Here is a 26911-nt window from a genome sequence, read left to right as displayed (position 1 = left end):
TTTTTTTTTTTTTTTTTTGAGATGGAGTCTCACTCTGTTGCCAGGCTGGAGTGCAGTGGCGCCATCTCAGCTCACTGCAGACTCCACCTTCCAGGTTCGAGCAATTCTTCTGCCTCAGCTTCCTGAGTAGCTGGGATTACAGGTGCCCGCCACCATGTCTAGCTAATTTTTGTATTTTTAGTAGAGACGGGGTTTCACCATATTGGCCAGGATGGTCTTAATCTCTTGACCTAGTGATCCGACCCCCTCAGCCTCTCAAAGTGCTGGGATTACAGGCATGAGCCACCATGCCCAGCCCTTACCCTTACTTTCTTTTTTTTTTTTTTTTTTTTTTTTGTATAGTTATATTGTCTTTGTTCTTAAGCGCTCTGTTGCCCAGGCTGGAGTGCAGTGGTGTGATCTTGGTTCACTGCAAGCTCCGCCTCCCGAGTTCATGCCATTCTCCTGCCTCAGCTTCCCGAGTAGCTGGGACTACAGGTGCCCGCCACCACGCCCAGCTAATTTTTTGTATTTTTAGTAGAGACAGGTTTCACCATGTTAGCCAGGATGGTCTCGATCTTCTCACCTCGTGATCTGCCCGCCTCGGCCTCCAAAAGTGCTGGGATTACAGGCGTGAGCCACCGTGCCTGGCCACCCAGCCCTTACTTTCTAAATACGAGTCTGCATTTAAAAAATTGAGAGTTCCTGGGAGAAATCCCTGATTCTATGATTAGAGCAGAAAAGTTCAAGATGAGCCAGACAGGAATATCTTGTTGAGCCAGAAAGAAAATGATCAAATAGTGATGGGGGACACTTCCAGAGGACATAGAAGCCAGCACGAAGGTATTCCCACTGTCCAAATCCCAGGCACTTTGAAGATCAAAATAAATATTATTGGATTATTATATATTGAGTAAAATAAGAATCCATGAACCCATACTGATATAAGCATTGGCACATATAAGTAAACAAACAAAAAAATATTAAGTGGGGAAAAGAGAAAGTTCTTTCTTACAGTAGAATGCCAACTAATAAATGTAAAGGGATTTATTAATGTAAAATTAGAAATTTGTGGATGAATCATAAAATTGACAAGTAAAAACTTGATAAGAAATAAGATATTTACATAGTGTCAAAGTATCAACTCATAAATTAATTATTAGTTACGAAGGGCAAAGAGCAACTTTACAGTAAAGAAACCTGAAAGATGCAACTTTCCCCAAGTGATAAAAGTTACTGTCAACCAAATCTACATGAACCAACACAACGTGCCTCCTGATACAATGTGCTGAGAAGGATAAAGCATCACTTTTATGACATTTCCACCAAAAGTGCATGATATAAATCTATTCATGAGGAAAGTCAAACCCAAATCAAGATACATTCTATGAAATGAAATGACTACCTGCATTCTTCATATTGGTTGAGGTCAAGAAAGGCAGAGAGAAGTTGAGGTACTGGTCCACACTGGAGAAGACTAAAGAGACATACATAATGCTGGACTGGATCCCAAAGTAGGGAGGAGAAAAGTACAAAGGACATTAGTGAGACAAGTGATTAAATTTGAGTATGCACTTTGGGTTAGAGAATAGTATTATATTAATATTAAATATTTAATTTGTATAGTTATATTGTCTTTGTTCTTAAGACAAATGGTATGATACCTGCCACCTATTCTGAGTGGCTATCTAGACAGATAGATAGATACATAGATACATACAAAGATAGATGATAGATAGATAGATAGATAGATAGATAGATAGATAGATAGATACACACACACTGTACATATACATTGTATAGCATATATACTGTATGTAATATATTCAATGGAAGAAAAATGTAAATCTGAGAATGCAGGACTTTTTTCACTATTGCAGCAAATTTTCCATAGGTTTGAAGTTTTTTTAAATAAAAATTAATTAACAAAATACAAAACAATTATGGTCTTAAAATAGAAAATAAATGTTAGTCATAAAGATAGAATCTAAAGTTTCATGGTTGGTAGAGATCTGAAATCACCTATCCAGTACTCAGCACCCCTGGAATCTCTCCACCAACAGGTCATCCTACCTATGTATTGGAGCCTTGCCGATGATCACCTATTTCATCTTTAAATAGCCCTATTCTTTTTCCCATTTGCACAGCCATATCCATCTTGATATGTAACTCTTACTCCCTCTCATGGTCATGTTTACATACCGAAGCTTCCCTTCTATGCAAGCCTGTAACACTTCGTATGTATACATGGCTCTTATCACAGACTGTCTCCATTTTGGGTCCTGGGAAGCAAATGAGAAAGGAGTATCTATCTGTCTTTGGATAGTCATTTACAGCACATTGATTGACATAAAATAGGAGACTATTAAAAGCCGTTTAAATATTGAATAAAGTGTATTTAATTCTTTAGGGCAACGATTGTGTTTTAGTTATCTCTAAGATTTGTGTCCCCAAATCTTAAGCCAATGCTGTGCTATACTATGTGATGAGTACCTCTTGAATGAATAAATCTCGAAGATAGTCAGCTTCTCAGATCAAAAGCACCTCTTCTTAGGTGTTTTTACAACTGCAAAACTCTTAACACAGTGGCTACGGTCCAATAATACTTGATGCGTGAATAAATGAACTTTACATTGCACAATACAATAGTTTGCATCCATAAAGCAGAGATTTAACAAGTAAAGTCAATGAACAATTAATCGAGCACCTTCTCTCAGGCAGAGGTGCAATAAATACATGATATGTGAATGAAAGAGTTTTAATTCAGACATAAAGTATTTTGCTTCAATAAAGCAGAGATTTTTCAGTAAGGAAGACAGGGAGCATTTTCTAAGTGTAGACCATATACCATTTCAAGTGCTTTTGATGGCAACCATTATTTCAAAGAACAAACACTTCATTTGTAGTACCAGTTATATGTATAATCAGAGGTGAAGAAAGTGGAGAAAATAAAACCCATCTATCAAAAAGGATAAAAAATAATATGTGACTTTAGTTGTTGGCTTCCCTTTATTGATCAAATCTTAGGAGCTCTTAAAAATAGAGTTTCATAACTAAATCTGTTTACTTCCAATTCTTCCAACAACCTGAGGGGTTCACATTTCCCCAGAGCTGAGTTCTATAAACAGTAGGAAAGGAGAAATGGACCAAAATGGAATCGTGTCACTGAGGAAAAGAGAAAAGAAAACATGTTTTAGCATTCAACAGTTAAGAAATATTCCTGTTTTATAATCAGCTTTGAGAAATGCCAACAATTGCAGTATATATGGGTTAAATTTGGGACATTTCCAGGGAGTATTTTAAATTGAAATATCAATATAAAAATTAAAAATGTTTAGGCATCACCCTATCCTGGCTATATAGTCTGAAATCAGAATAAAATCTGGTTAAAGTCAACCATTACAGGTTTAAACTGACTGATGAATTCAAGCGCATAAAAGCAAAGTAAAATAAATAACCAGGACAAAAATATTTATGCTGAAGTAAATAGATTTATTAGGAGACTAACAGAAAATCCCCTTCCTACCCACACCCAATTTGTAATACATTAATGTTGATGTAGAAGCTAATAATACATGAGCAGAGCAATCATGAGAGGCAAACTACTTGTTTCACTGCTAAAATTCAAGTATGACCCAAAAAATGCATCTTGCTTCCTTTGTCTGTAGATGAGTATCAGTTCAGCACCTGAGTCCTGGGTGACTTGTCCAGCAGCATCAAAGACAAAGACCATAGCAAGAAGTCAGCAAGAAAATGGAAGATGTATCACCCAAGCACACGGGAATGTAGGAAGACAGTCATTGCTCTTCAGGTTGTTCTGTGCAGAGAATTAATTGAGAGTCCTGTAGTCACTGGAGCCATTGATCCATCAGTAGGTGCTGTAGCCAAAGCCAGAGCCAGAGCCCCATGGCCTATAGAAGCTACCACCATAGCATCTGCCCAGGTTGTTGATGTTGCTACCACCAAAGCTGTAGCCCAGGGAGCTGTAGCCATCGCATCCACAGCCATAGTTCAGGGGAGAGCCCAGAGGCACAACACAGTTCAAGGGGGTGGCTCTGAAGGTCCTGTGGAAGTTGGTCCCATAGCTAGGGTACCCTGGGAAGTAGCTTCCACAGCAGAAGTAACGAGTCATGGTGGCAGCAGTTGAGAAGGATTTAGATGGATTGTGAAGGGTAAGTTACCCAAGTGTGAATGAAGGTCTCTTCCCACACAGGGCTTTTTATACCTCAAGCTGGTGGGCACAACACCTCTGTCTAAACATCTTCCCACTAATTTGCATAGGTAATATCATTCTTTTCTAATAAAATGCTTATAAGGAATGCACAGACTCATTGCCCACATTTTTGTTGGCTTTTCTCTGTACTATTTTAAAGCCAGTGACCATGCTTGACACGCAATCGAATTCTTTTCATCAGAGTCCCATAGTTTAACTACTGTTCTTGATTGCATCATGTGAGACTCTTTAAATCCTCTGATTATAAACTCTTCCCAACTGACATAGCTAGACTAAAAAAGCTTTGGCAAGAATGCAAACACTTCAAGCCAAGACAAAGCCATATATTGAGGTCTTTTCAACATTATTTTGAAACATCAAACTGAAATTCTATAACCTCTTGAAATTCACCCATGTGCCATTTTAAAACAAGTGTATACCAACTAGTTAATGGGTACATAGTTTCCTTCTGGAGTGAAGAAAATCATTTGGAACTAGACAGAGGTGTTGGTTGCAAAACACTCGGAATGTACTAAATACCACTGAATTGTTACCTTTAAAATGACTTGGTTTATGTTGTACAAATTTTACCTCAATAATGTATTTTTATTTTAAAAAGCACTGCTACACAAACCTATCCAAACAGGTGTTTTTACAGAGGCTGCAGTGGTGCCAAATAATAAGTTGGCTGTGGATAACCTGCAAGTAATTTTCATCTATTTCATTTATGAGCATTCTGTTTGTTAATACATATTTTATTTTTCATGGAGAACATACCATGTTTGCTTGTAAATCATCTTGAACATTGCCAAACTGTCTTTTGTGGAGTTGCCACACTGGCGCTGAGTGGGATGATGCCCAATTTCAGAGTCAAGTTATACCACGCTGGCTTCTTACTGACTCCTATAAAACAAGCCTGAATACCATGATCCATTATGAAATGCCAGTTATGTTTAAGGATGCAACACTTCCTTCTGCTCTTATTTTGCCTTACATAACCAATTCTCATGAAGAAAGTAAACCATGAAGGATCTGAGCTCAGCAAAGCTAAGTCTATTCCATTTCAAAGCTTTAAGACATCATCTTTTTATATGTGAATCAAAGTCAAGATTCTCTGAAAGTAGAAGAAAAAACTTCCCGAATGCCCGTTCCTTTTTTTTTATTTCCAGCTTAACAGACAATCATAGAGTCCAATAGGCAAAACTAATCATTCCTCTCAGACATCCCTCACTCTTTAAGATTCTATCTCTCAGTTTCTCTGACAGAGAGCTGCCTACAGAACGTTCTATAACTGGATATGATTTCTTTTATTCTAAAAATTAATTAAATGTCATAAGAGTGTATAGAGAAAGTTAAAGAAAAATGTTATATTTTCAAATTCAGTTTAACAAAAAGAATAAATTAAAATGGTAAGAGGATGTGTCCTCAGCGTGCAAATTATACAAACTCTGTATCAGATAATCCAGAAAACTCAAAAATACGTTTGTGATTAGAAGAGGGCAGGGATGACTAAGAATTAAGCGTGACTTGAAAAAATTCACTACCGATTCTATCACACAATGACATTGGAACCTGTAATTTGTATATGCTGCCACCAGGTGGCAGTGGTATTTCAGTTACTCCATATAAACTATAGGACTAGATTTAGGGTTCTCAAATGTAAGCAGGTGGAAGAATCTCCTAAAGAATTTGCTTGAAATTCCGAATTCCAGGAACTCTCCTCTCCCACCACCACCACCTGAGATTCTGGAAATCTATATTTGTAATGGGTATCTCAGATAATTCTGATGAATAAATCATCCTGATAAATTCCAGGGCCACTTTGCCATGAGAATTCAAAGAAACTTTTGCTGGGCTGTGTGAAATTGCCCAGAGATGCCTATCTCTCATTGGCAGGAGTGTTTGGTTTCAGTCGCAGGTGACTTATTTCCTTTAATTCTGGATGATAGAGGTAATTAAAGAAAAAGCTTTACTTTGTCTTCTTCCATTTCTTGATGCTCTCTGCCTCTTGTCTCAGGACATACCTGATTAGAAAGGGAAAGTAATAGCAATGCGTTCAAGCGTCTCCTCAGAGGTAAAACCTACCTGTGTGAGTGCTGGTTTTCTAACCCATAATCAAAAGAAAAACTTATATTTTCTGCTTAGCTTGTTTTTACTTTCCTATCTCTTACTAGACATTCCCAGAGAAAATTATCAGTCAAGTACTTGATTGCTATTCAATGATTTTATTTTAAATATTGATAATAACAAAAAATATTCATTGAGGACTTACTCTGTGCTAGGCTTTGTTCTAAAGAATTTGCATATACTACTTAATTATATATTTCACTTCTATATGTATAGTAAGAAGGCTTACTATGCAGTATTCTAAGCATTTGACAAGTGTTAATTCATTTAATTTTTATAATGATCTTATGATGTGGGTATTATGATTCTTTATAAGAAAACTGAGTCCAGAGGGTTTAAGAGAATTACTGAAGGTCACATGGTTAATAGTCAGCAGAATCAAGCTCCAAACCCATGTCATCTACCTCCAAGCCATGCGCTTAACTACTTTACTGTCCTGCTTTTGATATGTCATTAAGGCTTTAAAGGGCTATAGCTTCTAAATGCCTCAAATCTATAATTCATTGCATTTTTTTTTTTTGAAGAACATATCAGTCTAGCTTTTGCTGCTAAAAACTAGAAAAAAAAAAAAAAAAAGGCTAGTTTTCTGCTGTAACAGACATCCAAAATTTCCGTGTTCAGAAATTTATTGCCTGCTCACACTACAAATTCCTCTCACATTGGTGAGTTTCTTGGATACACATCATTCTCATTCAAAAGACTTAAGCTGACAGTACTTTGATTATCTGAAATATGACAAACGGGAAAATGAACGGGGCAAGCCATGGTAGCTTTTAAAGGCTCTCCTCAAGTGTTATACACCACTTCCACACTCTCCTCATTTCCTAAAGTAAGTTCCACAGCCACATCTACCTTCACAGGTCATGAAGAGTAGTGCTACTATATGCCTGCAGGGAGAAAGCCCACAATGTCACAGAACAACATTAATGACTTCCACAGAGTTTCTGTCCCTTACATGAGCTAAAATAATTTTAACACATTTTAACACATATTTCAAAAGATTAGATAAGGACAGACATAAAAAGATTTTTAGGACTTTACATATCATAATTTAAAATAGTCCTGATAATTCTAATACTGCACAATTTTAAATATAGAGGTTTCATAGGTTGTTTTTGCAATTCATGTACTATTAGTCAGCCTTTGGTTGTAGATTAGCATATAGCTTTAATTCCTTTTCTTTGTTTTCTTTTCTCCATTTCCCCCTAATCACTATGTACTCTAATTGAGGGAAAAGTTGCCATATGAGTTTTACAAAGAAAATCCCTCAAGGCCAGTTGATTTGGCGGTGGAGCAGGGGGGGAAGATAGTTCTAACACCAGATTTTATTTGACTTATTTGAATGCATGTATTTTCTTTAAAGAAAAGAGAAAATGAATTGACACATAGTATTTACAAGGAAAAAAATAAGCAATAAGGAGCCTACTTGACATACTCACTTGGAAATTTGAGAACCTTTATCAGGCACGGATCAGACCCCACTCATAGCCTCCCAGCCTCTCCCGCCTCTTATGCAGCTGCCCTTATAGGAATCATCTTGGTGTAGGTTCCAACTCACCTCAAGCTGGTACAAAATGATGGAGCTTTGCCTCAGCGCCTCACCAGACATCTGTCATCTCCCACCTGGGGACTTTACCATTAGCAGCTAAGAAAGAGATAGTGGAACCTATCTGGGGCCCATGCTTGCAAAATCTGGAAGTGTAAGGCAGTTAATGCCCTGTGGAGCAAACTTTCGACCAAAAAGCAGTGGAAGTGTGGATATATTCTCACCTTTTCTCCATGGACAGACTTGCCTGAGACAGTCCTAAAAGAGTTAGACAGCTTCTTGGGGAATAGTCTCATGGAATGCAGCACATAGTTGCTTAGCTATGGTCAACTGGATGAGGCATCTTCATTTGAGCACTCCACCTTCCCTGCTTTACTTCCCTTACCCTTCACTCCTGCTCCTTAAGAAAGCAATAGTACATGAGCCCTTCACCTGAAATTCTGCTTTCTAGAAAACTCAGAACAAAATACCATATCAAACCATTTTTGGAATAACACCTTTATTGAGATGTAATTCACATATGATAAAATTCACCCAAAAATGTACAAAAAGTGTACAGTGGGTTTTAGTGCGTTTAGAGTTGTGCAGCCATCACCAATAACCAATTTCAGAACACTTTCTTTACCCCAAAAAGAAACCCCGTAACCACTAAAAGCCACTCCCAATTTACAACTACTAAATTAAGTTCTCATTCAAAAGACTTAAGCTGACAGTGCTTTCATTATCTGAAATATTACAAACAAGGGAAGATGAATGGGGCAAGTGATAGTAGATTTTCCTTTTCTTTTTTTTTTTTTTTTTTTTTTTTTTTTGAGACAGAGTCTCGCACTGTTACCCAGGCTGGAGTGCAGTGGCTCAATCTCGCCTCACTACAACCTCTGCCTCCTGGGTTCAAGTGATTCTCCTGCCTCAGCCTCCTGAGTAGCTGGGATTACAAGCGCCCGCCACCATGCCTGGCTAATTTTTTATATTTTTAGTAGATACGGGGTTTCACCATGTTGGCCAGGCTGGTCGCAAACTCCTGACCTCAGGTGATCCACCTGCCTCGGCCTCCCAAAGTGCTGGGATTACAGGCGTGAGCCACCACGCTCAGCCGATGGTAGCTTTTAAAGACTCTCCCCAAATGTTATACACCACTTGGACACTAAACTAAGTTCTGTCTCTGTGGGTTTTCCTATTCTGCACACTTCACATAAATCGAATCATACAGTGTGTGGCCTTTTGTATATGATTTCTTTCTCTTAGCCCAATATTTTCAGTATTCATCCATGTTGTCACATGTATCAGTATTCTTTATTGTCAAATGGCGTTCCATTGTATGAATATACCACACTTCGCTTATCTACTCATCAGCTAACAGGCTTTTACATTGCTTCCCATTTTGGCTATTATAAATATACTACTGTGAATATTCATGTAGAAATAATTTTTAACATGTCAAAACTTAAGCTCTTAATTTTCTCCTAGACACTCACTTCTTCTCCAGCCTTTCTCATCTCAGTAAATAACACTACCACCAAACTGCTCAGAACAAAAACTAAATTTCTTTCTTCATGATAATTCCTTCAACCACTCCGTCCCCAGGTCCGTTCAGCTTTGCCTCCAAAATATAGCTCAAATCCATCACACTTTTTCACTCTGTCTGCTGTCACCTCGTCACACCATCGTCTCTGCCTTGAGCCACTGCCAGAGCCCCCTCACCGGTTTCCCTCCTCCCACTCTCCTTCCACTCTACAAGGTTATTCCTGAATACCAGCTACAGTGGCCTTTAAAAAATAAAGTGTGTTTTCTCCTAGTTCAAAAGCCTTCAGCAACTTTCTAATGTTCTTAAGAAAACAAAACTTCAAACTTCTGACCATGATCTTGCTCCTGTCTAACTGTCAAACTTCACCACATCCTATTCTTCCTCCCTTCCTATGATACAGTGAAAAAGATCTCCTTCCACATTGCCTGTCTTCCGCACTGGAATTCCATGAAAGTAGGCATCTCTTCTGTCTTGTTCACCATTGTATCTCCAGCATCTTGTGTCATGCCTGACTACTACGTAATTGGGACTCAATAAATATCTATTAATCTGTTGAATATATGAATGAATGAATGAATGAATTGAATGAATGAATTGAATGAAATGAATGAATCTCATGGAAGATGATACCAGTACATAAAAAGATGATAGAATTCCAAACATCCTCCTGCTGGCAAGATGGATATCTGATATCTCCTCACCCCCAACCAGTCTGGTTCTGTGTTGACATCCTCCCTGGCCTCCCTGACTGTGTAACGCTAGTTCTTGGACTCTATGTGTAGACCAAGGATAAACCCATAGTGGGCATTGATTCTCCTGTAATCCCAGCACTAGGCCAGGAGTTTGAGAACAGCCTGGCCAACATGGTGAAACCCCATGTCTACTAAAAACACAAAAATCATTGTTAGGGTATGCCATGAAGGACAGGACAGGTGTGATTTCAATTGGTGAAGGAGAAAAAGATATTTATAAAGAAGGAACACTAAAGGCAAGGACAGAGCAGAACTGTCTGGGTTCGTTTGGGGATTGGTGAGCTGACCTCTGTAAACTGAGGACAGAGCATGTGTAAGAAAGTTAAGGAGAACTTTCTGTCAAGTGAGTGCCAGAGTTAAAGAAAGGATAGACATACATGCAGAACACGTGCAGGACATAGATAAAGAGCAGCTACTAAAATACTTAACTGAGGAAATGATGTGATGAGAAGTAGCTTAGTGTGAATGACGGATTCTAAAGGAAAACTATGGAGAAAGGACTGTCTCTTAGTATCCTATTCTAATCATCAATTCAAGAAATGAGCATCTGAGTTAAGTTGGGGGCGATAAAAATGGTAAAAAAAAAGAAGACAGATTTGAGTGAAATGGGGAAGAAGGATGTACAGAACTTGTTTAGCAATGAAAAGGATGGCAGCTATGAAGAAAAAAAGAAATCCAAAGAATCACTCCTGGTACCTGGATGAAAGATGCTTCTAGTAATGATAACAGAGGAGTTAAGAGAAGGATTTTAATGGTGAGGGCTCTCTTGCGCCAATAGTTGTAATTAAACATTTGGAAATATAGAAAAACAGCTTAGAAGAAAATAAGCTAAATATCATAATCAGAGCTTTATCTTCCTAGAGGTGATACTTCAAGGAATGTTAGACAGATAGAGAAGACCCACCAGAAAATAAACAAAAGGCTGAGAACAGAACACTGGGGATGCCTAGTTTTAGAGGGATGAGAAGCAAGAGATGTCAGAGGACTCAGAGTCAGAGAGTCAAAGTGTTGGAGCTCATGGAAGCCACAGAGCTTGGGGATTTTCAAGGCAGAATAGTCAACAGGGCCTAATGCCACAACAGAGCTGGGGAGGAGGGGATAGAGAGTACTTGGCTGAATTTGGCAAGAATTGCTTATTGATGATCTTTGAGGGAGAAAAAGGAATAAAGGAAAATCTGTAGTGCAAGTGATTAAGAATTGCAGCACCAACAAAAAAGTAATAAATGTGACTCCACAGATGCTTGAGGGAAGAAAGAAAAACTATGAGAAAATATAGCGGAAAGAGCATACAAATCAGGGTGGAGTTTCTGTTATTTGGGTCTTTGAATACGAAAAGAAATTCTGAATGTTGGAGCTGGAGTAAATACCAATCTAAACTCCCTCTTCATTTTATACATGAGGAAAGTGAGATTCGGAAAAGAAAGCGAGCTGTCCAATACTACATCATCAGTGTTGATTTGAGCCTAAAATCAGAATGTGAAGCTCTTGTCCATTACAGGTTTGAATCCAACCAACTACTCAGCAACAAAAACAAAATGTATTCCTTGTCTGCACCGGATACCCTATGGTTGGCAGACTCAAAGGCATCCCCCATGATCCCTGGCAACATAGTGTCCACACCCTTGAGAGATGCCCTCCTGTGAACACGTGTGGAGCCAGTGACTTGCTTCTAATGAACAGAATATGGTGAAGGTGGCAAGATGTCACCTCTGTGATGACATTATACAGACTGTAGTGTCTGTCTTGCCAAAAGACTCTCTCTCTTGCTCATTTTGATAAAGTAACCATGCTGCCAAGATCCCATGACCAGGAACTGGAGGAAACAACCAGCCAACAGCCAATTAAAAAACAAAACAAACAAACAAACAAACAAAAACCTCAGGTTTTCAGTCCAACAGGCTATTCCACCAACAACAATATAAATATTGAAGTGAATCTTTCCCCACTCAAGCCTTGAAGTGAGACCACAACCCCAATAGACACTCTGTTTGCAGCTTTCAAAGAAAACTATGAAGAGAGAACCCAGAAAAGCTATGCCCAGAATCTTGACCCCCCAAAAAACTGAAATAATAAGTGGGTGCTATTTTAAACTACTAAGTTTGTGATAATATTGTTACACAGAAATGGGAAAGTAATTCAACATGCATGTGTGCATACTGTGCAGACTCAACCTGCCACTGATACAATTGGCTCCAAACTTTATTGCAACTCCATTCACATTTCTTTATCTCCATGGTCACCAGCCACCAAAGGAAGTAGCTCTAGGCTTCCTACACTCTCTGCTTCAACTTTGAGGTGAATTTCTCATCTGCACACTGCCAGGCACAAGAAAGAAGGGGCACAGTCCAGCTCACCCAACCCCTCCTGAGAAGGTGTCCTCACCATTGCACCAGGCTATCAAGTCTCCCACACCTGCCCCAGCAGACCTGCGCATGCCCAATCCTGTGTGCTTTCTGTCCTTACGGAATTTCATATTTTGCTGCCTTCTGACTGCAGTCTTTTTTTCCTAGATTGTTACAATTTATTCTTTTTGAAGAAATTATCTTTTCTATCATTTCTAGGTCTGTGATGAGAGAGTAAAAGGCAGACTCCTGTGTTCGGTCTGTCATTTTGATACAATATTCTTTCCAGGGTAATTGTCATGATTTCATACTGTCTCAAAAAAAAAAAAAAAATCAATTGACAGACTTTTTTCTGTAACTAAAGTCTAACAGGGATTTTTTACAATGGTTCTTGTAAGTACTATGCAGCTACTACAAATTATGTATGTAAGGAATGTTTAATGGTATTACCAAATGCTCATACTATAATGATAAGTTATAGGACAGTATAAAAAGTATATTGAAGTTACATACTCCTTGAGGTGAAATGTTAAGCCATGTGAATGAATGAGGTACACAAGAAAACAGAAGAGGGCTGAGAACAGACCTCAGGAAATCTCCGGGAGACTGAGAGATGAAGAATTAGAGAGAGAGAAGCTGTAGACGGAGAGAGAAAGGTACTAAACAAGACCATGGAAGTCCTGGAAGGCTTCCTAGAGTAGGACCCAGGTGAGCTGATTCTGAAGGGTAAGTAGGAAGGATTCAATAGAAGTGATGAGAGCAATAATGGACCAAGCAATGAAGGGAGTAAAAGGAAGAAAATGAGAAAAACATTTAGACTTGGAGACACTGATGTTACAGAGCCCAACACAGAGCAGAACCCAATAAGCATTTTAATACATTAATAAACTGGTGCTAATTGACTAATTAACAAAATCAAAAAAGTGGTTCAAATAAAACGAACATTGTAGCATTTTTATAGCAGCCAAACCTGCAATGCAAACCCTGAACTCTGAGGAGGCTGGTCCTGCAGCCTAAGCTGGACTCTCTGCTGCCCTCTTGTAGACAGACACCATCACCGCAGCGCTCAAAGCAGTCAGAGTTCTTGGCAGCCTGCAGTCAATGAGTCACATGTATGAGTCTTCTAACTTTGAAGCTACCCATGCTCTCCATCTCAATATCTTCATAGGGCAAATACAGACTGAGGCCAACAGAAAGGTACCAGGAAATGGTAGCTTTCAAAAAGCAATTGATAAGTCATTATTAAATACCTTTAACTCAGCTATGTTTCTGAGGCCCTATCCACCTGTCAGAGCAAAGGCTGTCCAGAATAATTATCCTGATAATGCTTTTTGCTACACCTTCTCTCTAAATTGCTCCATTCCTTGGTTTTATCACTGAGAAACATGGCATGAGCTTTAGGCAGGAACTGAAAGATGTCCCCTGGCTCAGTATAGTCCAAGAATATATTTTCCCAATTTTCCAAAAATTGGGGAAAAAAGAAACTGATTTTTTTTTTAAGGAGTTTCACTCTTATCGCCCAGACTGGAATACAGTGGCACTGTCTCGGTTCACTGTAACCTCCACCTCCAGGGTTTAAGCGATTCTCCTGCCTCAGCCTCCTGCGTAGCTGGGATTATAGGCACCCAGCACCACATCCAGCTAAGTTTTGTATTTTTAGTAGAGGCTGGTCTCTACTCCTGACCTCAGGTATTACACCCGTCTTGGCCTCCCAAAGTGCTGGGATTACAGGCGTGAGCCACTGCACTAGGCCAGAAAACAAACAAAAAACACACAAAAAAGTCTTTTTTAAAACCCAGGTTATTAGAGCTCATAAACGTGATAAAACAGCAGGCCCTGGATCACCCACAGTGATTGATCTTGCAATTCTATGCATTCTTTCATATGTGAAGCCACAGAGCGCTATTGTCTGTACACGACAGCTAGAGAGAAAAATCAGAACTTTTTCTACACTCATCTTGACGCTCTCTGTAAAATTAAAGTTTGAGAGTCAGAAAAATTTGGAGCAAGCTTCAAAACTGACAGTGAACAAATAAAGACCTAACTACAGAATTATCAAAAGATATTTTTAAGTTCTAGTTTTATAATTCAAGAAAAAAATCATTAAATGTATTTAATCATGCAGTCAAAACTGTATATTCTAAATTTTAAAAACTAAATCAAAAGAAAAAGTCAATCTGAAAACAGAAAACAATGTGAAACAAATGAATCTAACTGAATGTCAAGTCAGTAGCACAACTCGGAATTATTTCAAGTGACTCCAAATCACAAAATGTTGGTTGTGCACACCTAGAGGTAAAATACCCTCAGATGAAAAGAAATATTAAAAAACCTTCAATTGTATTCAGTAATCTTATTGTTCACAATGACATTTGTTTTATTATTTTGAAACTGTCATAGGTAAGTATAGCATAATGTAAATGAAAAACTTAGATTTTCAGCTTAAGAAGTAAAAAACAAGTTTAAAAATCAAAGAAGTAAACATGAATTTGAAATATCAGGGCCCAGGCACGGTGGCTCATGCCTGTAATCCCAGCACTTTGGGAGGCCGAGGCAGGCGGATCACGAGGTCAGGAGATCGAGACCATCCTGGCTAACATGGTGAAACCCAATCTCTACTAAAAATACAAAAAATTAGCCGGGTGTGGTGGTGGGCGCCTATAGTCCCAGCTACTCCAGAGGCTGAGGCAGGAGAATGGCGTGAACCCAGGAGGCAGAGCTTGCAGTGAGCCAAGATCCCATCACTGCACTCCAGCCTGGGCGACAGAGCGAGACTCCATCTCAAAAAAAAAAAAAACAATTCAGAAAAGATTCACTATTTATGTTTCTCTTTCGAAAAATACAGATCCCCTGGCTCTGTTTATTAAAACTGTCTGTAATGACAACTCAGTAGCAATGTGGACTCATAGCATCAAGACTGTGCGTTCTTAATGTCAATTTATATCGATAGGAAAGAGCTCTTTAGGAAAATTACTACTTCCAGGTCTGGAGGAAGAAATGCATAAAATGAGCTTGAACCACCTGTGCCTGAAAGCACATGAGCTGTCAAAGACACCTGCAGTCACAGCAAAAGGACAGAAGGCAACCTGAGGGTATTCCTACTGGCCAAAGTTGGCATAATATAAGCACAAAAACAAAAATTACTATAATGGGTTGAGAAAAAGATTTTTTTTAATTCCGTGAATTGTTAATGATGTACAAATAAATGAACTGGCAACATTTGGAGGTTGCTGTGGCACCAAATTTTTTGTGGAGTGTAGTTTGTAAATAAAGTTATAAATTATTCCTTTATCTTCCCTATTTTATATAAATTCTATCTAAGAGTAAAACAAATAATTTATGAGTGAAAGTTAATCTTCATAAAACACCTTCACTTTATAAAGGAATGGGAAAAAATAGAAAATTCTCCTTCACAACACTTAATGAAATCATGGGACCTGGCAGTGATCATCAATGGATACTAAAATTATTAAGTAAAAAATCAATGTGAACTGTACAGGGTGCCCAAAAGGTCTGGAAGCATAGATATTATTTTAGTGTGTATTGCAATGTAACATCACTAAAACATTCATGATGCATTTGCCTGTGATTTGAAACTTGGTGGCCACTCTAACAGGTAGATTAAACATATAGAACTCAAACTTACTAATTGATCCCAGCATCACTACAAGAAAGTCAACTTAGGTTTCCTGATTGCTGGTGTGATGCGACAGAAGTATACAGAATTACCTCTGAGATATCTTTTTGAAAAAGGAAGAAAGGAAGGACAAATGAATGAGCTAGGGAGAGGGGAAGGAAGAGGAGGGGAGGAGAGAAAGGAAAAGAATGGGGAAGGGAAGAAAGAAAAAGCCTGAATTTAATCAAACCCCTAGAGTTTCTCAACCTTGGTACTATTAACATTTTTGAGCTAGATCATTCTTTGTGTGAGGGCTGTTCTGTGCAGTGTAGGGTGTTTATTTAGTAGAATCTTCAGCCTCTACCAACTAGATGCCACAGCGCACTCACCAACAAAATGTGACAATCCAAACTGTCTTCAGACATTGCCTAATGTCCCATGGTGGTCAAAACCATTCCATTTTAGAACTACTATTTTAGATCTCACTACCATTTTAGAGTAAAGACGGGATATATAAGAACAAATAAATAAAACATGAAGAAGCAACGATGTAAACCTAGAATGAGTTATCACCACACCACTCCCCATCAGCAATAGAGCCCTTCTGCCATCTGACTGGTTGGTGACGCAGAACCCCTCTTTTGAGAATTTACTTTCTTGGACTATTTCCTGTTTTACATGTCTAAGTCAGTGTTACCCCAGAATCAGTAAATGAGATCAAGTTTGTGTGCAAGCATTTGTTTGGGAATAATTAACTCTGGGCAAGTTGAGGAGGCTGGGATTGTGGCGTGCCAGCTCCCTAGTAGCTCTCATTGTCGACGATGCGCTTGCATGTTAATTCCTCAGCATTTCCAGCCTGCCCCACGCAAAAGCTGAAGAGCTCTCTACAGATCCAGGGGAAAGCACTCGGGCGTAGAGATTACAGACGCTGACAGCTGGAACCATGCTGAAGGGAGATATGGGATCATCTGAGATTTAAGCTCAAATGATATTTGAGATTTCTTTTAAAATACCTAAGCAAAGAATAAAGTAAAGGAAGATACGCAAAACAATATAGGCAAATGTCGATAATTATTGAAGTTGTGGTCCGCACAGAGTGTTTATATTAGTCTCTCTGATTTTGTGTTCGAAATTTTTTATAATAAAATTTAATAAAAATAATACCATTGTATTTATTATTTCAAGAGCCGTTGACTTCTGAGAGTCCCATCTCTTCTCTTTTTTTTTTCCGTAAGTATTGACACTTCACGCAAATATTAACTAACTTCTCATCATCCATAAAATAATATTGGAATGGTGCAAAAGCCATTGCAGCTTTTGTCGTTGAAAGTAATGGCAAAAAACACAGTAACTTTTGCACCAATCTTAACAGATGAAAATTACATAATTCCGCATTTTTATGCTGTACACCAGGTTTGAGTTTGAATGAAATAAGTACTTGTATCATGTCTCAAACTAAATATGGAACTTCTATGAAAACATTTAGATCATGACAAATATTGATGAAGAGCACGTACTAAACAAAATTAAATAGAAGCCAGGCATGGTGGCTCATGCCTAAGATCCCAGCACTTTGGGAGGCCGAGGCAGGACAATTGCTTGAGGCCAGCAGCTCAAGGTTACAGTGAGCTATGACCACACCACTGCACTCCAGCCTGGGCAACAGAAAGAAACCATGTCTCTAAAATGAATCAATAAGTAGAAAGATGTACACTTACGTTTCCATAACTTAGAAGAAGAAAATGGCAAACTATTTCGGAAGGAAATTTAGGATATTCGACACCAAAAGGAGAACTCTGTAATTTATTAATGATTTTTAAATAGACCAAATGGCAGTTCTATGACAAAAGAGAGGGCAGTTAAACCAGGGCGTCAAAGAACAGGGGCCCATTCTGTGGGCTGTCTCATATGGAGTATGAGAAATACAAATCAGTAGTTTACAATTAAATGGAAGGTTATATTTCCTTAAAATATTTTCATTACCAACAGTAAATCAATGAACCATGGAAGTTTTTACAAAGCTTAACAGAGTTTATTTTACAATGGCTTTATTTCAAAGATATGAATAGAAGTTAATCTAAAGTAATCTAAAGTTAATCCAGTTCCCCAGCTGGGCTGGGCTAGGTGGCTCATGCCTGTAATCCCAGCACTTTGGGAGGCCGAGGCAGGTGGATCATGAGGTCAGGAGTTCAAGGCCAGCCTGGCCAAAATGGTGAAACCCCGTCTCTACTAAAAATACAAAAATTAGCCAGGTGTGGTGGTGCATGCCTGTAGTCTCAGCTACTCGGGAGGTTGAGGCAGGAGAATCACTTGAACCCAGGAGGTGGAGGTTGCAGTGGGCCGAGACTGCACCACTGCACTCCAGCCCAGGTGACACAGTGAGACTGTCTCAAAAAAAAAAAAAAGTTCCCAGCTTGGCCATAGCCCCTGAATCATACAAACCTGTCTTGCACATTAAAATCTTCACTACTCTTAGTGAAAAGTTTAACAGGAACTCAGGCATAATAGCGTGACACGGTATGTTACATCTTTTTGATAAAGGAGGAAGATTTATTTCATTTTCCAATATCCTCAGAAACTCTCTTCTGCATCTTGTCTCATAATAGAAAAAAGCAATTGACAAAAAGATAATGTTATGCTTTTTACATTTTTATATGTACTCTGCAAGTCATTCATTCATTTTCAAAATACTATTCTAAGAAACACTGCAATCTTATCCTTTTATTTCCTTTCAAAGAAATATAAAACTTGTAAAACATCCTTCCAAATAAATGCTCAAATTTCAAGGAGTTATTAACAAATCAACCATCACATCTGTTCAAACAGGAAGCCAAATTTTGTGAACTCTAAATCAATATGCAAGAAAAAAAGAAAGAAAAGAAAAATTTTCCTCTGTACTTTTAGTAAAGAAATATCAAATGCCAAGATCAGAAATAACTTAAAATCTTATGTCTTTCCTGAAATATCACAATGGCTTCTAATATCTCTCTGATTTCAGACTCTCCTCTTCCTACCCATTTTGCAATTGTTCAAATGTGTCTTTGTAAAGCCTTGCGTCATTATGCTATTGGCCTGTTCTACAGCTCTCCTCCATTCCCCAATGCTACTGAAGTTCAAACTTTTCAACAGAAGATAAAGCCCTCCACAATCTGTCCCCAGCCAAACTTTCCAAGCATATCATTTACTCCCCATTCCTCTTCCTTTCTGTGCAACGGGGAACTTCAGTGATCACCATTTCCCATGTGTGCATTGCTATTTCCTACTGCAATTTTTTACTTTTTATTTCTCCTACTTACTGGAATGGCCCCTTCTCTGAAATCACCCCTGCCTTTGAGATAGCCTCATTTCACTCATGATTCAGTTACATGTCACCTCTTCTGAGAAAGTAACCTGACCAACTCATCCAAAGTGATTTTGCTTACCTCTGAATTCCATTAGCCCTTGTGAGAGCAAATCAGAACCCTTGTTAGAGCAAATGTGCCCTTCATGTTTTTCTTTACCCTCATTAGACCATGAGCTCCTTACAGCGAGGATTGCAGACAGATTCCTTAGACTCACCTAGCTGTGAGTTTGCCAGGCTCCAGCGAAGGAGCAATATACAACAGGAATGAAACAGCCCATGGACTCACCCACTATAACTGAACTGGATACCTCCGAATGACTCCTCCTTGGCTGAGCTGAGTGAGACATATGGATGAAACTTTGGGAGACTGAGAAAATTATAAATTAACTTCCCTAAGAACAGGGATAATAAGACATGTTGTAGAAGAAAGAACCCAGAGTGGAAGGAGGCAGGCTAGAGAAATTATGACTGACCAAGTGAGCCAGGAGGAAGCAGAGGAGGAAGATTTAGAGCCAGAAATGAAGAGGTGAAAACACTGGCGGTGAGAAGAAACCAAGTGTCTATTCCTTGGGGAGTGAACTTTGGAGAGGGAAAGAGAGATGAAGAGAAGAATTTCAGGAACTTTAGTTGCAAGGTATGCATGTCATCCCCTTCCCTTTGTTCTCTATCAAATGCCTTGATGTTGAAATTTGTGGCACTTTTTAAGATGTGGCAATTTGCAAGACTAGCTTTAAGAGTAGTACATGGTAAGAAGAGAACTCATACAAGGGAGTCAGTTTACAATGTATCACAATTAATTCCAGCATCACACTACATTTATATTTGCATATTATTTGGGGGTTCTGGTACACATGCAGACTCTACAAAAGCTAAATAATAGAAAATTTTATATAAAGTTTTGATTCACTCATACTCTACTATTAATTTCTTTATCTTTGCAATATGTCTTTATAAAAGGAAATTCATCAGGTATTATTCAAGAAACGCAGTACCTTAACTGCAGGAGCAAATTAACAGTTGCAGAAAACGTTCTATCTAATATTCAAAATTCTGAGAAGCATGATCCCTTTGCAGAATTGAGCCTGGACAAAGTCTGTTTCCACTCCAGTGGGCTGCACTTTACACTAACAAAGGGCATTACTTTTTGACTAGCTGAGGAATGAATAAAAAATGAATAAATTAAATTTCTCTATCTCTAGTCAGAATTACAATTGAAATTAACAGACTTTTAAGTCAGTGAGTTACTTCCATCACTATATTAATAAATTTGTGTTTTGTCTGCCAAGAATATTTCAAGGCCCTGTGAGTCTCCCACAGAAAACTCTTTTTAAAACTTACCACTAGACTCTAAAATTGCTTCTCCTCTTTTTTCATAAAAACGCCATTCTCTCAGAGCCAAACAATCCCAGTTAGGTATGGACAGCAGGATGTAGGGGTTGGAGAGTGGGTGGAAGAAGCTGAATACACCAATTATGTGAAATTAACTTATATGACCATTGATCTTTAATTGGTGAAATTTCAGTGACAGAAGGGAATCATGTGAGTGGAAATTTCATTTCCGGGGATCTTTAAGAGTGCCATAATCAGCTGGGCACGGTGGCTCAAGCCTGTAATCCCAGCACTTTGGGAGGCCGAGGCAGGTGGATCACCTGAGGTCGGGAGTTCAAGACCAGCCTGACCAACATGGAGAAACCCTGTCTCTACTAAAAGTACAAAATTAGCTCGGTGTAGTGGCGCATGCCTGTAATCCCAGCTATTCGGGAGGCTGAGGCAGGAGAGTCACTTGAACCGGGGAAGCAGAGGTTGTGGTGAGCTGAGATTGTTCCATTGCACTCCAGCCTGGGCAACAAGAAAAAAGATTGCCATAACTGCATCCTAGGTACCATTTCACCTACAGTAAAGTCAACACTGAACAAAATCTTTTAGAAGAGAAATCTGCGTACTCTATCCTCTCCCCCATTCTCCACTTCCAACAGTAACTGAATTAGCTGCGTCAAAAACTTGGCTGATGAAGAGTGCTGACATTTAAGATAGCATACTTGCTACTACACTTAGAAGATTAAAAATCTTGAAACCGAAGCTAGGCATAAGACAATAAATCCAAGATCTCACCTAATGGAGCTGAGAATTAATATGCACCATCACATCTTAGCAAAGACTTGATCATCTACATAAAGTATATGCTTTCGACATTCTGCTCATTATTGTCATCTGAGAATAAATGCTTTGAAGAAGATAAATATGAAAATGATTCCTTGAGCTGCCTGCAACTGTCAGGCCCAAGGTACACCACTTGAAACAATTTAAATACGTGAAAAGATGTGAATGCCACAGTTGCTTTACCATCTGTGGCCATTTATTAGAAAACAAAAACAGAAAATCTTTACCTCCCTTAAACAGAACAAACAGAGAAAAATAAATAAACAGGCACCTTTTAAAATTTAAGAAAGCTGTCCTTAAGCACTTAATATTTAAAGAGATAATTTCTGGATAAAGACAACCTGGATTCTTAAGAACTATGCATGCAGCTAATGTACTGACAGCATCCATTAACTCAAAATTGATCTTTGAAACTTAGCCAATTCGAAAATGTTATTGCAGAAAACACATCACCAAACACATTAGTCTAAGAAATGCCTTGTCTATGATCTGTGACCCCAACGTCATCAAAACCCATTGTAGCCCAGCAAGGACCAATGCCCCATGAGCAGCAGCTAACAAGATGGACATTGCATTGAAGACATTACTAACTGATTGATGAATTCAAATCCATGTTCTCAACTGCTCACAGAGTAGAAGGAAAAGTACACCATCTGGATTGAGCTGACCTAGGGTCAACGTCTTCCTAACTTGGACACGTGCTACCCAGTTTGTAAACCTCTAATATAGAAATATTATTATTTCAAAAGGACTGGTTTAGAGCTTAAATAAGATGATAAGGATGAAATATGTGTCATAAGCATTAAAATGCAATTTCTTCTTGTCAACCACCCATAACTAACACAAATACTCTAACAACTAAGAGCGAATTCTAAAACCCAGTGAATTAAATTTCACTTGCATTATATATTTAACCCCTAGGGATAAAAAAAAAAATGTGTCTTGAAATCTCACGTCAAAGAGATATTGTTTAGAAAATGAGATGTGGCATAATCTGAAGTATTGCTTTCTGATAAATTTTCCTCTTGTTAATTCAGATATACATTATCCAAAGTTAAGACATTTAAACATTTAAAATCATGAAATAATAGTTTTAAACATTTAAAATTATTTTTCATCAAGACATGAAAGTTGAATCAATGAGTTAAATTTCAATAATAATATATATAACAACTAGAAAAAACAAAATCAATGAAATTTTTATTGAGTTAGGTAAGCTTTAATAGTTTGTATAATGTGAGGAGACTAAGAGTAGAAATGATCTTTAAGGGTTTTGTCATTTCTCTCTCGTAGGTTTTATTAATAGATTCACAATGGGGAAAATTATACTATGCTTTTTCTAGACAATAGTTGTAGCACTATGGTGAGATCTTGGTATTGCACTTTAAGAGGTAAATTAATAAATGTTGATGTCATGTAGAAAAGGACAGAGTGCTTGAAAAACACATTTATGTACAGAAAACTTAAAGAAACTTGGGGCTTCTGAGCTTAGCTTTTAAAAACACAGAAGAAATACCAATTACTTCCAAATATTTGAATAGCTATTAAAATTACAGACAATAGAATTAGAAATAATTGCAGGCAGGTACAGGAGACTATATGTCATTCATTTTCTGAGAATAGTGAATACTATTAAAGAGGAGGATGGACAACTATTGAATGTTGTTAAAGAGATTTTAATATTAAATGGAGTAAGTAAAAAGTTACACTATATCATATACAAGGTCCCTCACAACTCAGATTTTATGATTCTATAACTTCTTTCTTTTATAGCTCAATGTAAAACAAATGCAATACATGCAGCTGAAATGTGGCCACAATCTTACGTGAACCATGTATGCATTTTTACTAGTGTAGCTCCACAACTTAAGGGTGAAATTTGCTTTGGAACCAGAAAGAAAAAAATTGACTTCGAAAAAGTATCTTCTCGGAAACTTGAAATATGAAAAGGTCATCAGTTTCTCACACACACACACACACACACACACACACACACACACACACACACCATGTTAAATGTCCTTTCAGGAAATACAGAAAGAGGACCGTTGCTGACATCCATTTTGTGGAAGGCCAGGAAACATCCCCACTGCTGACTAAAAATAATGATTCATTTTTATGGCAGTATCATGCTGTTTTGGTTACTATAGTTTTGCAGTATAATCTGAAACCTATTAGTGTGATACTATCTCCAGCTTTGTTCTTTTTGTTCTGGATTGCTTTAGCTATTTGAGGCCCTTTGTCATTCCATAGGAATTTTTGAATTTTTTTTTCTATTATCCACTGTGCTATGAGAAAGAACAATTATCCCCTAATCCTCCTGTGTCCTGAAAGACAAAACTTTCACTTCTTGGGGTGGGGAGTGGAAGTATAGGATAACATTCCACATTCATTCCTTTTTATTATCTGATTTGATGAGAGTGGGAGAAAAAACTAGACAGATTAGGTTCAATTTCTCCTGGATTCCCTCTGAGAATATGTATGTTATTTTCCTTTGCCACATGGTTTTCTGCCTGCCCCGATGTGGTAACTTGTGGTTGTCTGGTGCTTACCTGTAGCTGTGTCCTAAGCATTATTTGGGGGTGAGTGGAGAGAAGCATTAGAGTCCAGGTGTGAACAGGCTGTATTTTCTTTTTTTTTTTTTTTTTTTTTTACTTTTTTAACTTAGTTTATTTGGACTCAGTGTTTTGCTTGTAGCTTTTAAATGTTAATTTTTTTAATTATACTTTAAGTTCTAGGGTACATGGGTGGGGAACATCACACATCAGGGCTTGTTGTGGAGTGGGGGAAGTGGGGACAGATAGCATTAGGAAATATACCTAATGTAAATGATGAGTTAATGGGAACAGGCTGTATTTTCTTATTCATTTCTAGGTAACAAAGTGAAGATAGTTTCAATAGCCATCTGCTGAGAACCTATGTTTATTTTTTGAAACTGGCTCTAACTAATGCATGAGGGAAAGACATATGATGAATTATTTGCTTCCAAAACATGCACAAGTTTTGCCCAAATGACAGAAACACTTCACGTTGTATGCGAATCCATGCTGGCATTGTTCGAGTGAGCAAGTTTATTTGGACAGAAGAAACATCCCTAAACACAAAAAAGCAGCAAAGAGGGAATAGACACATAATAAATTTGGAAAGAAACAAAATAAATCCTTATTCAACATAGAGTGATTTTTGTTCTTTTTGGATTATGCAAAGATGTATATAGTAGCTATTGACTACACTAAGGGAGAAGAGTTCACTTCGAATTTACTATAAATATGTGGATGAAATATAGCTGGTTTCAAAACTTTAGTAAAACCTTACCACAAAACAAAATTATTTTCACTGCCTATGAACAGGTTCTACAATAAATGAAAAGAAAATATTGCACTCAAGAAGAAAAACCAAAGCATTTTTAAATAATTTATTATAGAGAAAAGAAAATGTTAAAGATAAACAGAAGATAAAAAAGACAACATGAGATAAATAGGGAAATTTTCTGAGATGCAGGTTGTAGCGAAAATGTTTCAAATAATATAGTAAAATATTGCAAAACAGAGTAATAGAACATAGATATGTTCTATTTTACATATATATATATATATATATATATTTTTTTTTTTTTGGAAATGGAGTCTCACTCTGTCGCCAGGCTAGAGAGCTGTGACACAATCTCTGCTCACTGCAACCTCCACCTCCTGGGTTCAAGCGATTCCCCTGCCTCAGCCTCCCGAGTAGCTGGGAATACAAGCACACGCCACCACACCAGGCTGATTTTTTGTATTTTAGTAGAGACGGGGTTTCACCATGTTGTCCAGGATGGTCTCAATCTCCTGACCTCATGATCTGCCTGCCTTGGCCTCCCAAAGTGCTGGGATTACAGGCGTAAGCCACTGCGCCCAGCCAACTTCTCTTAATTTAAATCCCTTTATTGTTTTGTCTTTCTTATATATGTTTATATATGTTCTATTATATATATATGCACATGTGTGTGTATATATAACAAATGAAAATACTGCATTCAAGAAGAGAAAGCAAAGCATTTTAATTAAATGATTTCTTGTAGAAAATAATAAACACATACATATATATTTATACACATACAAATAATATATATAAAACCATGTCTACTTCTCAAAAGTTGTGAGTTAATCACTTAATTTCAAAAAATGTATACATGTATAATAAGGCTCCTAAAATACTGTTTGAAAACAAGAGCCATATGCTGTAATAGGTGATGGCACATCTCGAAACCAATTTAATGGATAACACTGAAGCATAAAGCTGAGCTTCAAGGCAGGCTCTTTGTAACTGGACTTAAGTTTTGGAATCACAGAGCCAAAGTCTGAAAAGATGGGTGAAATCCAATCAGATAGCACTTTATGATTTATCAGTTGTGATTTGGCCAAAAAAGTGGAATACGGAAAGAATTCAGAAAGGGTTTGACTTTAAATAAAATAGCTGTATCCAATTAAGTGGTAAAACAAAAGGTTGGAGATTACAGACCTAATCATATGAAAGCAAAATTAGCAGTATTAATAAACACTGAATACTATGTTGGTTCCAAAACCCTTTCCCTTTGAAGTGAATGGACTTAAATTCCCTAGGGTCACAGAAACTATCAAAGGGTTTGGTGACCCCAGACCTAAAGGAATTCAGGTAGTTAGCTGACCTCTTACAATCTGACCCATTGGCCATGAAATTTGTATTTAAGATTTTGACAGGAACAGAATAGACATCTTCTATATCAAAATCTCTAGTAGGCCTTAAAATATAAAAATGGTGCTGGGAAAACTGGCTAGCCATATGTAGAAAGCTGAAACTGCATTCCTTCCTTACACCTTATACAAAAATTAATTCAAGATGGATTAAAGACTTAAATGTTAGACCTAAAACCATGAAAACCCTAGAAGAAAATCTAGGCAATACCATTCAGGACGTAGGCATGGGCAAGGACTTCATGACTAAAACACCAAAAGCAATGGCAACAAAAGCCAAAATTCACAAATGGGATCTAATTAAACGAAAGAGCTTCTGCACAGTGAAAGAAACTACCATCAGAGTGAACAGGCAACCTACAGAATGGGAGACAATTTTTACAATCTACCCATCTGACCAAGGGCTAATATCCAGAATCTACAAAAAACTTAAACAAATTTACAAGAAAAAACCAAATAACCCCATCAAAAAGTGGGCAAAGGATATGAACAGACATTTCTCAAAAGAAGACATTTATGCAGCCAACAGGCACATGAAAAAATGCTCATCATCACTGGCCATCAGAAAAATGCAAATCAAAACCACAATGAGATACCAT

The 26911-nt window shown here is 37.8% G+C and overlaps 3 protein-coding genes across 5 annotated transcripts in view; 1 reads left to right on the top strand and 2 right to left on the bottom strand.

Moving 5' to 3' along the window:
- Positions 1 to 26911, top strand: part of SOD1 (superoxide dismutase 1) — a 1049346-nt gene that overhangs the window by 202211 nt on the left and 820224 nt on the right. Inside the window, exon 1 of one of the 3 annotated variants that reach the window (XM_050786104.1) lies at positions 7613 to 7622. The exons of the other annotated variants lie outside the window; for them this stretch is intronic. The gene's annotated coding sequence lies outside the window, so the exon portion shown is untranslated. Of the gene's footprint in view, positions 1 to 7612; positions 7623 to 26911 lie in introns of those variants that run through there. 3 annotated transcript variants of the gene reach the window in all.
- TIAM1 (TIAM Rac1 associated GEF 1) overlaps positions 1 to 26911 on the bottom strand; it is a 1375699-nt gene that overhangs the window by 639822 nt on the left and 708966 nt on the right. The window lies entirely within an intron of this gene.
- On the bottom strand, positions 3451 to 4172 carry LOC126951712 (keratin-associated protein 7-1). Its single transcript, XM_050786116.1, has one exon. It carries the CDS (start codon positions 4109 to 4111, stop codon positions 3848 to 3850), a length of 264 nt encoding a protein of 87 aa, XP_050642073.1. The 5' UTR covers positions 4112 to 4172; the 3' UTR covers positions 3451 to 3847.

Source organism: Macaca thibetana, chromosome 3 (assembly GCF_024542745.1).
Source record: "Macaca thibetana thibetana isolate TM-01 chromosome 3, ASM2454274v1, whole genome shotgun sequence".
Taxonomy (NCBI): domain Eukaryota; kingdom Metazoa; phylum Chordata; class Mammalia; order Primates; family Cercopithecidae; genus Macaca; species Macaca thibetana.
This window is presented reverse-complemented; position numbering and strand designations above follow the sequence as displayed.